Source organism: Python bivittatus, unplaced genomic scaffold (genome assembly GCF_059951505.1).
Source record: "Python bivittatus isolate LINGU-HERP-01145 unplaced genomic scaffold, Pbiv_v1 ctg000700_np1212, whole genome shotgun sequence".
Classification (NCBI taxonomy): domain Eukaryota; kingdom Metazoa; phylum Chordata; class Lepidosauria; order Squamata; family Pythonidae; genus Python; species Python bivittatus.
In genome coordinates this window covers 840,508-855,871 of record NW_028277098.1, presented here as the reverse complement: position 1 = coordinate 855,871, position 15,364 = coordinate 840,508, and the positions used below count along the sequence as shown (strand labels likewise).

At 42.8% G+C, this 15,364-nt stretch overlaps 1 protein-coding gene across 1 annotated transcript; it reads right to left on the bottom strand.

Moving 5' to 3' along the window:
• Nucleotides 1–547: 547 nt before the first annotated feature.
• Nucleotides 548–14,769, bottom strand: PHGDH (phosphoglycerate dehydrogenase). Its single transcript, XM_007428890.3, has 12 exons — nucleotides 14,524–14,769; nucleotides 11,338–11,489; nucleotides 8,595–8,660; nucleotides 8,091–8,145; nucleotides 7,902–8,000; nucleotides 7,641–7,773; nucleotides 5,955–6,103; nucleotides 5,374–5,526; nucleotides 4,657–4,789; nucleotides 2,577–2,704; nucleotides 1,960–2,179; nucleotides 548–784 (listed from the first exon to the last, which is right to left on the bottom strand). The coding sequence occupies exons 1-12, from the start codon at nucleotides 14,677–14,679 to the stop codon at nucleotides 630–632; spliced, it is 1,599 nt and encodes a 532-aa protein (XP_007428952.2). The 5' UTR covers nucleotides 14,680–14,769; the 3' UTR covers nucleotides 548–629.
• Nucleotides 14,770–15,364: the final 595 nt, after the last annotated feature.

Below are 15,364 nucleotides of genomic sequence, written 5' to 3'. Positions count from 1 at the left end.
AAAAAATCACAGGACTGAACATTTCTGTGTACAAATAAAATAGCAAGGAAGAGAAGAAGAGAATTATCTCAAGAAAAAGAAAATGAAAGCTCCACATAACACCTTCAAGTCTGTTGAGAATGCTGGCTTCCTGAAAATTTTGTTTCAGATGTTGTAGGTGGAGACCTGGGTCTCTCACCCAGGACACAGATCCTCTGAAGAACGCAGGTAATTTTTCCCTGAATGTGAAATGTGCTGGGTGTGCTTTGTGAAGTACCACCTTTCAAACTAACTTCTGAAAAGTCCAATGTGGAAATAATACTAAAATAAGTATGTTATTTGCAAACAAAAGTGAGAAATGTATGATGAATATCTGTACTGTATGATAGAGCTGCACATTCTGTTTTCTTCATAAGTAGGAGCCAGGTTGAAATTTTTATATCAATGATAAGTTGCCATGAAGTCACCTTGGCCAATACAACATGCAGAAACAGACTATTTCACCTCTCATACTGAAATGCATTTTCAGGTTTAGCCCACTCAATACGTAAGGCAAGGATGCACTATATCATTTTTGCATTATTTTTAATTAGATATATAAGATTCACATTACAGAAAGTTGCGGGCCATGTCAAGTTCTTCACCAGAACTTAAAGTGTCACCTGGACAACCTCTGTCACATGTGGCTTCAGTTCCTGCAGGTTTTGTAGAGGAGAAGAGAGACTTAGGACATTCCACTCCTGTCCGCTCACAGTGCTGGAACGGTGGTAGGACAGCAGCTCTATTTTGGCCTTCCCCAGCAGACCTGAAACAGAACAATATCCAGTCCAGACAGCTGACTATGCTTTTGCAGACTTGTAGCCTTCCAAGCCTGCACTGTTAAATTTTGGTGCCAAAACACAATGATTTTTTAAAAATAAATGAAAAAATAAAACAGGTGCACAAACAGGTCTCTATTTTACTTTTAAAATACTTCAGTACACCCCCTCAGTAAACTGAAAACAAAGCCAAATGTTCTGACACTCCCACAATGCTGTTCTCACACCCCTATCTTTCTTATGCCCTGGGAAGTTATAAACAACAGCATCCTGCTGCACAATGACTGCCTGTCATGTAGCATGTCTTATAAGTTCATTACAAATTGTAATTAACCTCATATCTGGCCACTTCCAGACCTAGCTTTTCAACCTCCTCCTCATTAACCATGTCATTTATTTCCATATAGCACAGAGCTGCTTTCCATACAGGTAGTCCTCACTTAACAACCCTAACTGGGACCAGAATTTCTGTCACTAAGCAAAGCAGTCATTACATGAAACATGTGACTGCACCACTTAGCAACAGCAGTTCTGGTAATCCTGGCTGTGGTTGTTAGGACCAACAGCTGCCTTATCTGGGTGCACCTCATCAGCAGTGTAAGGAAGAAGATGGCAAATGCCAGCTGGAGGCAGTGGGGGGCAGCAAAGGTAGGTGGTGGCAGCAGAGTGCAGGTGGGCAAAAGGGTAGATACACCAAAGGAGGTTATGTTCATGATTCATCCTGGCCTGGTTTTAGTCTTTGGGACACAGACTGGAGGGAACTTGATTCTAGGCAAAAGCATCAAATGGGCTGGAAATTTCAGTGCCAGGAACAACAGCAGCAGAGCTGCAAGAACTTAGTCTTTCAAGCTCAGTCGCCTCAGAAAATTCACTTCTAGCAAAAAGAAGCATTGCAGGCAGGAGAGCGCTAACTTCTCTAGCTTTGGTTCACAGCAAATATTTTTTTCTAGTATTAACCACCTTGCTACACTTCCCCACTTTGGTGACGTCCAGATGTGATGAACTGAAACTCCCGCCATTTCTGGCTCACAACTGTGCCAGTAGGTTGGTGGGACTTGTAATCCCAACATATTCACAATGCACCAGTTTGGAAAAGACTAGGCTGATGCTAGTACTAAAAAGTCAGCTGGTGAAGCAAGGGATGCGAAATACCTCTCCTTACCAGTAATTGTTGGTAGCAGACTGGCACTGGAGGTCTTGGATTTGTAGAACAGCAGAGGGCCACTGAGGGGAACCAGCTGCTTGAAGGCTGCCCCGCTGAGTTCTAGCAGGCATGGAACGGTGCCTTGCACAGAGCCAACTAGCAGGTGAGGGGTATTGCTTGCAGTTAGTTGCAGCTGTCCATCATTGCCCAATGCTTTGTCAGTGTGAGTGGCAGTGATCTGGGAATCAGAAAGAGGGAAATTAGTGCATTGCTTTCTCCGAAAGAATTTTGCCTCCAATTTTCTTCTTCCAGGCGCGGCATACCAATAGTCTGCAGAAAGCTATGTTCTTGTCTACCATGAAAATAGGACAATAGGGTTATTATACATCTCTGAAAGAGGAAAACTTATAATGGCAGACAGGTAGGCAGTCAATATGTGCAGCATAACCATGCTGGGGGAGATGCATACCTTGAATTTCAACCTGTTTTATAACTGGGCAAGTCTACAGGAAAAAAAAACCAGCCTTTCTTAAGAAAAATAACATTACAAAACATTTCCTTAGGTGATCCTGCAGCTGTCTCAAAGGCCTCCAATGAACTGGCCCTTGGATCTGGGGATGGAGGGGGTTATGTACCTTCAGCCCAGCCTCTTGAGCCAGAAGCAGCCCATTCACAAGGTTCACATCCTTCTGTGCAGTTTCTTGAAGGAGTCCCATTGCCACTGCAGGAGTCAAGTAGTTGCTAGACTTCTGCAAGGTTGAGCCTAGTGAAAATTACAGGCATGATCAAATCACCAGAAGGGACCTAATATTACCCCACCTTTTCTCATTCTGTAGTCAGAAGATGTGTAAACTGGGGAGCCTGGTCCAGGGTTTCAAGCAGAATCAGTCTCTCTAAGCAGGATTACAGGTTTCCATTTGTCTCTTATTAGAGACCACAATACGTGGATCGCTTCCTTTCCCCAGCTTCGCTCCTTTGGAGAAGGGAAAGGCCAGAGCAGTCTGCTAAAGGTACTCCTTTGCCCCCTTTCTTTTATGGGATCTCCTTCCTATGCCTTTAAGAGCAATCCGACATCCATATATTTAATAGACATATTGGTTCTGACACAGAAAAGAAAAAAGTCATTTACGAGGAAGCAAGCTAAAGGCTCCCCCCACCACTGCCAAAGAAACCTGCCATCTTATATTTGCTGAGAGTACTACACTATAGGAAACAATAGAGCAAAAGCTAACAGAGCAAAATGCTTTTGAAAGTGGCTGAAATGGAGCCCAGAAAGGAGGTGGAGCTGTTACTCTTTCTTCAAGAGGGACATTACCGTTGGTCTCCTCTTGCCACACTCTATGTATGACATGGAATAGCCACAATGGAGAAACTCCTCTACTGTAGAGTCTGGAAAATCAGGATCCCTGACTGGAGAATCTCGATGGATGGCAGGTCTCCATTACAAACCTTCATCCACTACACTTGGTGGGGCATGAGAGGAGAACGTGATCAGCATACTGAGTAGACAGAACTGGAAGAGCCACTGAACTCAATGGGACTTAGGGGAAAGTAAGCTTGCATAGCTTTCTGTGGCTTTGTAGCCCACCACACAAAAGTGTCTATGGCACATGTTTATATTGCAAACAGAAAGGGGATTGAGCTCAACAGCCCAAGGAGCTCCTTTCCAGTTTCTGCTGCAGCTTACATGGAGTAACCTGGAAGAAAGAGATCCATCCCCAGCACAGAAACAGCCAATGCACACTGGCCTGCAAGGAAGAGTCATTGGACTCACTGGAAATGACAACAAAGTCAGCATGCACAGGGTTATGCTACCTGAGCCCAGATTCCTTCAGTCCCAAGTAATTGTGCATGTAGTCTGTGTATCAGGGAATCGATCTGGGGGACCATATAATGTACAATTCTAATGCCTTATTTTACACAGAATTAATTTTATTAAGTGGTCATTAATTCAAGATTGAGAGGGTTGTCTTCACCTGACCCTTTTGGAAGGATGGCCTCCTGGCTACCACATACAAATCTTCTGGCTACTGCATACACACCTATATCTATATACATAAATATGTATAAAAATGGGTCCTATGCATGCATTTGTTGCAGGAAAAAATCCCCAGAATTAGTTTCAGTGGGAATAAGCAATCCCAGGGAAGGTACAGGATTTTATTATTTTATTTTATTTTAATAATCTTGTTTGTGTCTAATCTGTCTCTTTTCACAAGGGAATTAAATTCAGGGCTGTTTTCTGTTCTGTTGATTAAAGTACTACTTACTAGAGGCCTATGCTTCTTTAGCACCAAGGGCAGATGAGGCTTTATATGCAAACAGGGAATGGACAATGACAAGCCTCCAGTACAAAGACAGCCTTGGCAGAAGATACTGTATGTGCTGCGCTCGAAAACACAAAATGAGAAAACAGTTTCTACAACACGGATGTTTTCTTAAAAAAACAACTTTGAGAGAAAACAGAAGCCAAAATAAAGAAAGAAACAAAGGAAGGTATCTCAGAGAAGGTGAAAAGTTACTAAGCATTCTCTTTAAAAAGGTGAAATCTCACACAAGAGAAATGATGTGGGCTGAAAAATAAAGCTTTTTCTGGTCATAGGTTTGTTTTTTTTAAAGTAGGAAGATGAGAGAACAAAGGCAGAGGAGTGAAAAGCTTCTGGTAAAAACCCAATATCTGAAGGCCAAGCGCTATGCCTGGATCTCTCATCTCACCCTGGGTGACAAGCTGCACTCCTCCATTCACCTGGTGGCTCAGTGCATGTAGCAGAGTTCCTAAAGCTCTAGCCAGCGCAATCCATGGCTTGGTATGGCATGCGTATGCGCTGCTGAGAGCCTGCCCATTTACCTAAGGGAGGGAAGAACAGGCGTGTGAGACTGCCTAGAGGATTTCTGGCCCACAATCCTTTCCCCCAGTTATTCTGTTTACAATGTCTGGTCACTTAATAATTACATTTATTAAGGATGGACTATCTGCATGCATGTCAAGCTCTAAAGTACTGCCTTCTTTGAAAACCTATCCCCTGTATTTACCCCAACACCTGCATTCAATTTTAGAGTTGAATATCCTCCTTTCCCCTGTGTCAGCCAGTTCTATTTTTATTATCATTTGTTAAACATAATATTGGCAGTCAAACAATGAAAGTTAGCACTTATAAGCTAGGCTGTTAGTATAAGCACAATACTTTGAAGCTTGGCTGAACTTCAGGCTTAACTCTGTATTTTAGCCGTGTTCAAGTTAGCTGTGATTGTAGCCCATCTCAAATGTGTTGCATGATGCTGTGATGTTACTTACAAATTCAACTTAATAATTTTTGAAAAAACTAATGCACTAGAATATGCAGAAACTAAGTTTAAAGTTAAGGTTAGTTATGTGAATTTTAAAAACATTATGTAAATCATGACTTCCTAAACATTAAATGTAGGACTCACAGTGCCAACCAGTGCCCTGCCCTGGGCCAAGTCTACTAGTTGCATGGCAATCTCCCTTCCACAGCGGCTCTGAGCTTCTCTGGTACTGGCACCCAGGTGGGGACAGCTGATTACATTGGGATGGTTGACCAAAATTTTATCCCTGGGTGGCTCCTAGAAGGGAAGAAGAGTTTGACTAGTTATGAAAGCCTGCCTCATCTCTCAAGATTAAATTGCAGCATTTCACTGTCTCAACCCCAGATTTAATTGGGTTAGGATGAAAATTCTATACTCAGTAATGCAGAGACTGTAAGACTCCAACTAGTTTTGCTGTGAAACAATAAAGAACAGCATTTTCTATACAGAAACCCCACGTATTTAGCTTCAGAACACTAGTAGGCAACTATGTATTTTTCATCCTGAAGTGCATACTTCCCCAACTGGGGTACACTACCAGAAATATGGCCTTCAACTTCCAGTGTTCCTTAGCCAGCTTGGCTATCAGAAGAAGCTGCTGTAGAACTACTACAGCGCTCCCCCTCCCCACTTTGACCAGCTGAACTGAACTGCTGAAGGCAAAACAAGATGTCACAAAGCCTCACCTCTGTAAAAACATCTAAGGCTGCGCCTCCACATCGGCCAGACTGGAGAGCCCGCAAAAGGGCACCTTCATCCACAATACCTCCTCGGGCACAGTTGATCACCTGGACCCCGTGGCGGCATTGAGCAAATGTAGTGTCATTGAGAAGCCCTAGAAAGAAAGCAGCAACAAAGGCAGAGAACTTGAATGACAGTCCAGTCATGTTTTTCTTGTCATGTTTACCCTTGTTAGAAATTTGCAACTCCACAATTATACCACGTGCTAAGTGTGCTGACTGCCTTTCCATTTATTATAAAAGCTTGTATACCATCTTTTCCTGTAAGAAAATTCAAGGCCATGAACAAAGCAATAAACTAATTCAGAAAGAATTGTTCAAGTAAGTTACCATAATAAAGTATCTGCTTCTCTCATAGTTTCTGCAAGTTACAGCTGCAGAATTTTAATACAGAGACACACAACTACCGCCACACAAATTAGCCAGAACTCCAGCTTTCTTAGCTGACACCTTTTACTATGTAGTAATCCTTATCTGCACTGTTAGGATTTTCTCATGTGCATAGTCTGACTTCTCTACTTCCCATCCCCCAAAGGATTCTTCTTGCTCACCCAGTTGCCATCTTACCCCACATCTTTCTCAGCCCATGGCCAATTATACCAATTTTCCTTCCTTCCTCAGCCCCACTAGTTAGAACAGACCAGGAAATCAACTCCACAGAGAAGCTGAAATACCAGGGTTGTGGAGTCAGAGTCGTGGAGTCGGAAGCAATTCTCGAGTTACTGGAGTTGGAGTAGGTAAAAATGTACCGACTCCGACTCCTAATAAATTTAAATTGTATATAATATAAATAATGTATGTTAAAATTTCCTATTTCATAGATAATTTGATTAACCTGTTTTTTTCAGGATATATTTTAATTTTAAGTTCTCTGCAAATTTCAAAATACATATTTTGATAAAAATATAACCTCATTGTTTTTATTTTTTTTTGTTTTTACCCTCTGTTTAAACTATAAGGTTACTGAATGTTTGTAATTTCTTTAATAAATAATAATTTTTTTAAAAAACCAGACTGTCTTAGCTCCAGCCTTTAGACTCAAGCTTTAACCGGTTAGGGTTCTAAAAAGTTTCCTGCTGATTCACATTGGCAGTGATGAAATGCCTTGTATGTTGTGTGCTTGCAGTCAATACAGGAAATATATAATTAGTATATTTATTATTTCCTGTGTCAATATATAATTAAAGGAGTCAGAGTCAGAGGTACCATGAATAAAGGAGTTGGAGTCAAAGGTTTCAGGTGCCGACTCCACAGCCCTGTAAAATACTTTTATTGAGATTGGCTATAATAATAGAATCATCCAAGTCTGATTGTGCTGTACCACCTCCTCCTTATAGTTCAGTGAATTTTGGAGGCATCTGCCTCAGCCACTTCCTGACGTTATCTCATTGTGGACTTAAAAATGCTTCAGCCCCTTTTGCCTAGGCAATGGATCCTGCATATCTTGGTCAAAATCACCTTCCTTACTTCCTACACTCACCGCTTCCTCACTCAGCTTTCAGGCTGTGTAAGTTGTGGAATTTTATACCTATTCCATTTGCTAATAAGAAGGAGCAAAGATGAGCACGCATAACTCAATACTACACAAGGATCCCTCCAACATGACAAGAGACCTCAAATCTGACACTCTACCTGTGGTGGAAGGCAGGAGCGGGGTGTGCACTGTGATGAAGTCACACAATGGCCAGATCTGTTCCAAAGGCAACTGTTCAACACCAAAGGTAGCCGACTCCTCAGGAGTGATTATGGGGTCATAGCCTATGGTCTACATGGATAGGGAGAAGAAAAAAAGTTGACTGAATGGCTGAAAACTAGGAAAGAGGCGCACTGGGTGTCAATAGCCTTTTTGAGAGCAGGAGGTCCAAGGCAGTCAAGAGAGACAACCACTCTTACCTTCATGCCAAACGACTGCATCCGGATGGCTACCTCTCGTCCAATCCTGCCAAGGCCTAGAATGCCCAAGGTCTTCCCCTGAAGTTCCATTCCCATAAACTACAATAGAAAGGTGCATCAGTGTGAACAAATTCCTCCTATAGATATAGATATAGGATACATGACATCCCCACAGAATCAGCTTCTTACCTTTTTACGGTCCCATTTTCCATCCTTCATCGAAGCTGCAGCTTGTGGAATTTGCCTGAAATAACAGTCTCTGTTACAACCTCTTGATAAAAAAGCCCTAGGCTTTTAATCAGGTTGACACTGTTATTTCTTACTACTGTTTTTATTTGGTGAGTTCTAAGTTGCTGAATTTTGATGTTAAAACTATATATTTTGCTATTACCAATCATATGCCTTCTACACAAGTAGCCAGAGTCTCTGCATTAAGACTTATTTTACTTACCACATTTATATCCCAATGTTTGGAAATACAAGGTACAAGTGTAGTAAGTCAATCAGTCAATCTAACACAGTAACTACGACTACCTGCATAATAAGCACATTCTGTCACATACCTTATGGGATGTGAACTCTTTTCCCTACATTTGTTTGATATTTTCTGACTTCTTGCAAGACACAGAAGTTCAAGGTAGCCTGTGCTCCTGCTGGGATGTTCCATTCTTTCCCAGAAACGATATTACTTACCTGGCCAGACTCATGATCATTCCACATGTCAGCTCTGCTGCACTGAGGCTGTTGCCAGTGGGGGTGCTATGGGGCACAGCAAAGAGAAAGAGTTAGTAGTTCTTATTCACTGGGAAAATCAATCAAAATATGCTTCTATGCACTCTTGTTTTATATACATTGTTTTCCCATTGAGGCATTACAAATAGACACTACAGCTCAGGCTATTGAGTGAAAAAGACACAAATGTTCTTCAGGGGGTTCGAGAACATAGTGGCCCCTGAACTGAAATTGTACTTTCAATCCTTTGCCTGGTGAGTAGCTAGAATAATGGGAATGTAAAGAAAAGAAGGACCTTTCATCCCAGGCCTCTTCTAAGCAGATTTCAAAAAGTATCCACCAGTAATTCATCTGATCCCCCAAACTAAACACCACACATAAGTCCCTCAGTATTCAATGCAGGCAAAATATCATGGTTTGCTCTTCCCCACACACCTTCCCTTTTCTTTGAGGCACCACAATCTGTTTCTGCAAACAACTTTTTTCACTATTTGCATTGCCCAAATAACCACTTAGGGACTACACATTAAAATGTAAAGTTAAACCATAGTTTAGAGCTGTAGGAGTGAACTTAAGAAAATCCAGGGTTTGCAGTGTCAGCTGTGTCAGCTGTGACAGATTGGAATCATGGTTAATGTTTAATGTTCTGTCACATTAAAAACTCTAATTTGGTAGTACATCTTGGGAGGCTGCATGTGGTCCTAAGACCATAGGTATTTCCTCTCTGAATTAAATTAAATGATTAAAATCCATTTGATCAGTTTCAAAGGTATCTCTAGTAGTCAGAGTGTATTTTAAATGAACTATGAAAACAGCAAGCCAGGAGTGGAGGATCTGGACAGAGCACAGCAGTCACTTACAGGTAAAAGCAGAAATACAACATTTAACCTTGAAAACAACCTGAAGTATTTTCAAAGGGAAAAAATGAGAAGATTTTCTTCCCCAGACCAACAGGAATTTCTGTCACTCAAGCAGTTCTAGCTTTGGCAAGGATAAGGGGGGATGTTTTCTGACTCTATCTGCTAGTTCCTTCTTCCAAGCTGAGATGCATAGATTGAGTTTAATAGTTGTCCCTAGGATGAGAAGGAATATTGCATTTATCCAATTTTTCTTTTCCTGATCCTAACATCACTGCAGTGGAAAAAGGAAATGATTCTCATCCTATGAAGGAATAAGGGAGGAAACAAGTGGCTAAAGAACTTAAGAGAAGAGTTTATCACAGGCAAGGAAATAGCATGCTCAACTGACAGGTAGGGAAAGGACACCCGCCCCCCCCCCCGCCTGTAGTTTGAAAAATAATTTGACTTCCCCTTATCCTGACTTTTGCAGCAACAACTACTATGCAAGAGAAGTGTAATCTTAATAACTAAATATCCCAGCAAATGGCTTCTATATGCAAAAGCAAAGATCTGAAGCTCTCAGAGCTTAGATTTCAGAACTAAAAGTGTTTTCAGGAAGAGGACTCTTGATACTACTTAATCAAAAGTTATTGCAGTTATTCTGTCTTTTCCTCCTTAACAGATTTTAGAAGAAAGAAAACCATGTTAAGATGATGCAAGGATACAAGTGGAGAACAACATCTTCTAGACCCCTTGTAAAAATCATTAGTAAGTGCAGTTAAAAAACCTCATCTGGACATATCTTAAGACCAGGAGATTCCATGGCTCAATACTAAACTACCACTTACCTCTGTTTTTAAAAGATCAAATAGAAGATGGTTGGTAGTAGTAATTCTTTGTCTAAAATGGCGGGGGGGGGGCACTGTCACTGGCTTACATGGACAAAAAGCATATGGGAGAATCCTAAGTTACTACTTAAAGTATTTATTTGGAGCCATATAAACTTAATTTTCATCAATTTTTCAACATAGGGACCATCCTGAGCCCTTTCCAGTCCATATTTGGTAGGTGGTTCAGGAGTTACAAACAGGGCAAGAAATTATTGCAAATCACACTGGAGGGCAAATAAAAAGGGTATTCAATATACCCGCTTGCCAGTCATGCCAAGATAAATGATTCAATTCTTCCAAAGAGAATGACAAGAAAAGCCTCTGGTTCAAAGCTAGAACAGGAGGTAGAATCTGTTGCAACTCCACTTTAGACTGCCATTTCAGTGCTGGGCATTCAAGATAATAAAAAGACTATACCAAACAATGCTTCACTGGATAGAAAAGGTCTGGAGGCTGGCTGCTTTGGCTCTGGATCACAGAAAGTTTTGCCTCCTCAGCATCAAAAGAAACCCGAACTAAAGCTGAAGGGGCTCAGGGTTAAAATAACCCCAACTCTCCCCATCACCACACTCTTGCATTATAGAAGATGTAGCAATCATTCCTCAAGTTGAGCTGGGCATTAACTTCTCCAGTAAGGACTTCCCACAACTCCAAACTCAGAGCTGGGAAAAGGAAATGGGCATTGTTGCTACAGAAGCATAGCACCGTATGTGCTCATCCTTAGAAGGAAAGGCAGAATCTCCTAAAACTCAGCCAACTAAAATTGCTTTCACTGAGTGACAGCAAATGTCTTTCAGAAAGAAGCCTGCTGACTCATGAACCCTCTGCTTTATGAGCAAATCCTGGAGCAGAAGGTCAGACCAGACAGGACTGCTCTGGAGTTCAGTGCCTGGCGATCTCTGTGTTCTCTTCCATGTAGAAGATGCGTAAAAGCAGGGGATTCCTCTGCTCTCTGGCAACCTCTTGGCAACTTACTTCATGACCAGGATTCCTTTCCTTGTAGCAGCCTCCACATCTACATTGTCAACCCCAGTGCCGGCTCTCCCAATGACCTGCAACTTCTCCGCTGCATTGATGATCTCTGCAGTCACTTTGGTTGCCGAGCGTACAATGAGCCCATCACAGTCCTGAAGAAATCAAACTCCGATCAGCAATTGGATGGGAAGGAAGCACAAAGCTGTCCAGAGAACTATAATCAAGGCTTAGAAATGTGCCCTCCATTCCTCTCTCTCTCAACTGGACAGGTATCAAGAAACATTTTAAGGAGGGTTGACAGCTGCATCAGTTACAGAGACGGGACTCCATGTAAACTTGTGGACACACCCATTCACATATCACGCCTGTATTTCTTACTTTCTCACAGAAATACTGCAGAAAAGAAATGATTTTAAACACAGGCCCTGGGAAGGGCTAAAATGCCTAACCCACCCCCTCCAAGCCATCCCTAGCTCTTAGTTCCCTATCCCTCTTAGTAAGGGGGGAAGGTGATACTTCTGCATTTTCAGTGCTGTAAGCAGCAATCTGCTCTGAGGTGCCTTTGACTTTGGAAAGGAAAAGCTTGTGGGTTCCCTGTTTCTGCCAGCAAAGTTAGCTGATCTATCAGTTAACAAATGGGTTGCCACAAAGTCACAAAAGCTGTGAAAAACGGCACAGCCTGAGGATCGCTTAAAAGAGTGAACTTTTTTGCCTAGACAATCAAAATTTGAATTCCTCATTATCCATACACTTTATATAATTCTGCTTGCATAATTCATTCTGATCATGTTACTGACATTAAGGGTTACTGAAATGCAATCCTTCTGACCACTGGAAATGTTATTCAGCCAATGATTTTAGAGGATTGCTGATTTATTCTCATTAAAGAGTTAAAGATTCATTAAACCTGGGTTCAGATAAATAAATAAGGAAAGTTCCAAAACTTTTAGATCAACGCACTTTTTAAAATGGGGAGAATGATGATGAGCAAGCATTCAGGTTTCCCAGAACACTACTTCAGGGTCAATAAACCAACTGGGTTGCAGAGAAAGTGGATAAATCCAAAAACGTGGTCTAATTAAAAATGGTACTGATAGCTTATGTCACTCTAAAAGAAGCATATAAGTAAAGCCCTCCTAGGTTTCTTGCTAGTGGGGATATTTGGTACAGTATTTTAGATGCTGAAGATGTTTATATAATGGAGAAAACTTGCCTATTCATGAGCGCGGGCAGGCATAAAGTAGTCATCTGCAGAAGGCAAATGTCTGAGGCTAAAAGAAGAGTAATTATCCAAAGAAACTAAGTTCAAGGCAGTACTATGGGCACTGAGCTCCAGGAACAAAACCATTCTTTTAAAATCAATTCTCTATTCCAAAGTCCATTTTGCAGAAGGCAAAGGGGGGAAAGGCAAAAATTCCACCTATGCACAAAAAGAACACATAACCCTAACATATATGGTGATACGTCGCACTGAAAGAAAAAAAACGAGGTCACACACATGAAGCACAGGTCCTGCTCCCATCCCTTTCTCTATCCCCAGGATGCTCCCTGGGCCCACGCACTGCCCCCAACTCACTGTTTTTTCTGGACAAAGTTCAAAGTAAGTCACAGATTGCAGCCAGCAAGAGTTCCATTTTTTAGGAGTCTATTTGTACAACGCCATATACAGTCTACTTTCCTTTTCTTAAACTCTCAGACCAGAGAGATATGGATGTTACATTATGCCATGCTCTCATGTGCAAGGTTTTACATAACTTCTACCACCACCCCCTGAGAAGAAGGGGGGGAGGGAGAGATGTTTTTCTGATTTTACACAGTGTATATTCTGTGCAGTGCTTTTACTTACACAGATCACTAGGAAGCAGCATGTGACCAGTTTCATCCTGCACAGGACTCATCAGGCTGCAGATCTTTCTATTCTCTTGTGTGCTACTAGGCAAAGCATGCAGAATGTTAATTGAATTATCTACTTTTAGCTTTCTTTGGGAGTCAGACAGGTGCAGGCAAGTTCCCTTCCTGTTCCACAAGCTTAAAATGAAGCCAAGCAAATTTTATTCCCCCAAACCGGAGGAGTTGGAAACAAGGACAGACAGCATTTCAACACAATCCCACCAACTTCCTCTTTCTAATTTGCAAACTGTTCTGGAAGCCATTGGGAATAGCCTAATTTCAACAGTTGCTTCCCCACAGATCTCTCAGAAACAGAGCCAAGGATGAATTGACCCAGTTCCCCACTAGCTCTCTTAGTTATATTCCAACATGACTGGGACAAAGGAATGAGGTGGGGCTATGTAAATCACAGCAGGCTCCAGTTGCTACTGGCGCTCTCCCTCCCCCACTGAGTTTGAAGGACAAACGTTTCTCCAAGAAATCGGGTCGGATTCATTCCCCAATCAGCCAGTCACCTCCATTCTCCAGATTCATTCCTCAGTTCTCCCGTCATCCCCAAAGCAAAGTATCTTTTAAAGAAAAGTTAAAGGTCTGGACTTGGGCCTCTAGCACGTTTGATTTGCAAACTCAGCAATCTCTGCTGGAGCAATCCAGACTCTACTATGGAATCTCTTATTTCCTCCACTACCACGCCAGCGGAATGGTCGCACTTTGTGCACCCGCTTTCCATCCTGCAACACACGTATTCTTTATTTAATTCAATTCATTACAGCCGCCCGCTCTAGCGGACTCTGCCCGGCTTACAAAATATAACAGTAGATTAAAACAAGTAAAAAACAAACAAAACGAAATAAGGCAGCCCGGACTAAAAACAACCATTAAAGCAAAGCACGACAGGGGTTGCGTTAGGAACTCTGAGCACGAACAAATCTCTCTCTCGCATCGCTACGCCCTTCTGCCTCGACCATCGGATCACGAATGCCTTAGACGGATGGGTCTGAGTCTGGGAAGACTAAAATAGCGAAGTGGACAGACTCCTTATCCCCAACCCCAACTTTTGATCCCCAACCCCAACTTTTCCTCTTAAGCTAAATGCAGAAAAGACTCTTTAGTCCCGGCACTCTTTATAGATATGAATTCGTGAAAACGGCTGGAAATTGGGGGCGGGGGGAGGTGACTCTACCTTGCCCAGCTGAACGTTTTGTCTCCCTCTTCCGGCAGCGGAAACTTATCTAGGGGGTCGCTTGGTGCCTGGAGGGGAGAAGCGAAGCTATCCTCAGGTTCTTTTGGTCTCACCTTGATCTCGGTCTGCAACTGCTCCTTGCTGAGGTTAGTTTTCTCTAGGACTTGGATTCCGGCCGCCTCCAGGATCTGCTTGCAGCAAGGGTCCAGGCTATCGCTGATCAAAACTTTAGTCAGGGTGGGCACTCCTGCAGCTGCCGCCGGGACCATCGTAGCTTCGCCTCTTGGCTTCTTCGCGGTGGGGTTGCAGCTGCTTCTCGGAGCTCTTGCAGGCGAAAGAGGGAGAGAACCGCTTCACAGCGCGCGATAAAGACTGGGTCGCCCTTCGTTCTATTGGAGCGGAGTGTCAAGGTCCCACCTCCTCCCACTTTTCCTCACCACCCGTAACCTCCACCCCACCCCGCCCCTCCCCGCCCCTCCCCTGGAATTTTCCCTGCACCAGCACGAATCCCTCGGCTTCATTCTTCTACTGTTGTACCTTCTTGACAAAAGCAAAGCGGGCCTACACCCCAGTTGCCCCAGTGCGCGCTTGGAGCGGAAAGGGATTGCAGCTGGAAGCGGGGGAGGAGGACTCTGCTAGACGGATGGGCCCGTGTGCGGTGCTCAGTTTAGGGTTTCAGGCATGCTGCGCCACACAAACGAGACTTGGCATTCGTCCGAAGTGAACAACACGTGTCTGCATTACGTCAGCAAAAATCAGTAACTACCACGTCAGCAAGAATCCGTCAATGCTTCTTGCTGGAAGTCAATCCGTTCAGACGAGTTACTTCTCCGCGCTACAGATGTGATCTCCACTCGTCCCTCTGAAATCTTACAGACGCTGTGGCTGTAAGAGTATCCCTCCTGCAGATATTCCTGTTTAATTCCTTTCAAAGTCTCCTTTGTAAGCTTCACT

What these genes read in the sequence shown, in the direction of transcription:
- PHGDH (XM_007428890.3), bottom strand. Translation starts at nt 14,679, where the DNA reads ATGGTCCCGGCGGCAGCTGCAGGAGTGCCCACCCTGACTAAAGTTTTG. An exon ending in TGCAGTCGTTTGGCATGAAG is followed by an intron (nt 7,774 to 7,901) that starts GTAAGAGTGGTT and finishes CTATCCATGTAG; the next exon opens with ACCATAGGCTATGACCCCAT. An exon ending in AGTGCAGCTTGTCACCCAGG is followed by an intron (nt 2,705 to 4,656) that starts GTGAGATGAGAG and finishes AATTTTCACTAG; the next exon opens with GCTCAACCTTGCAGAAGTCT.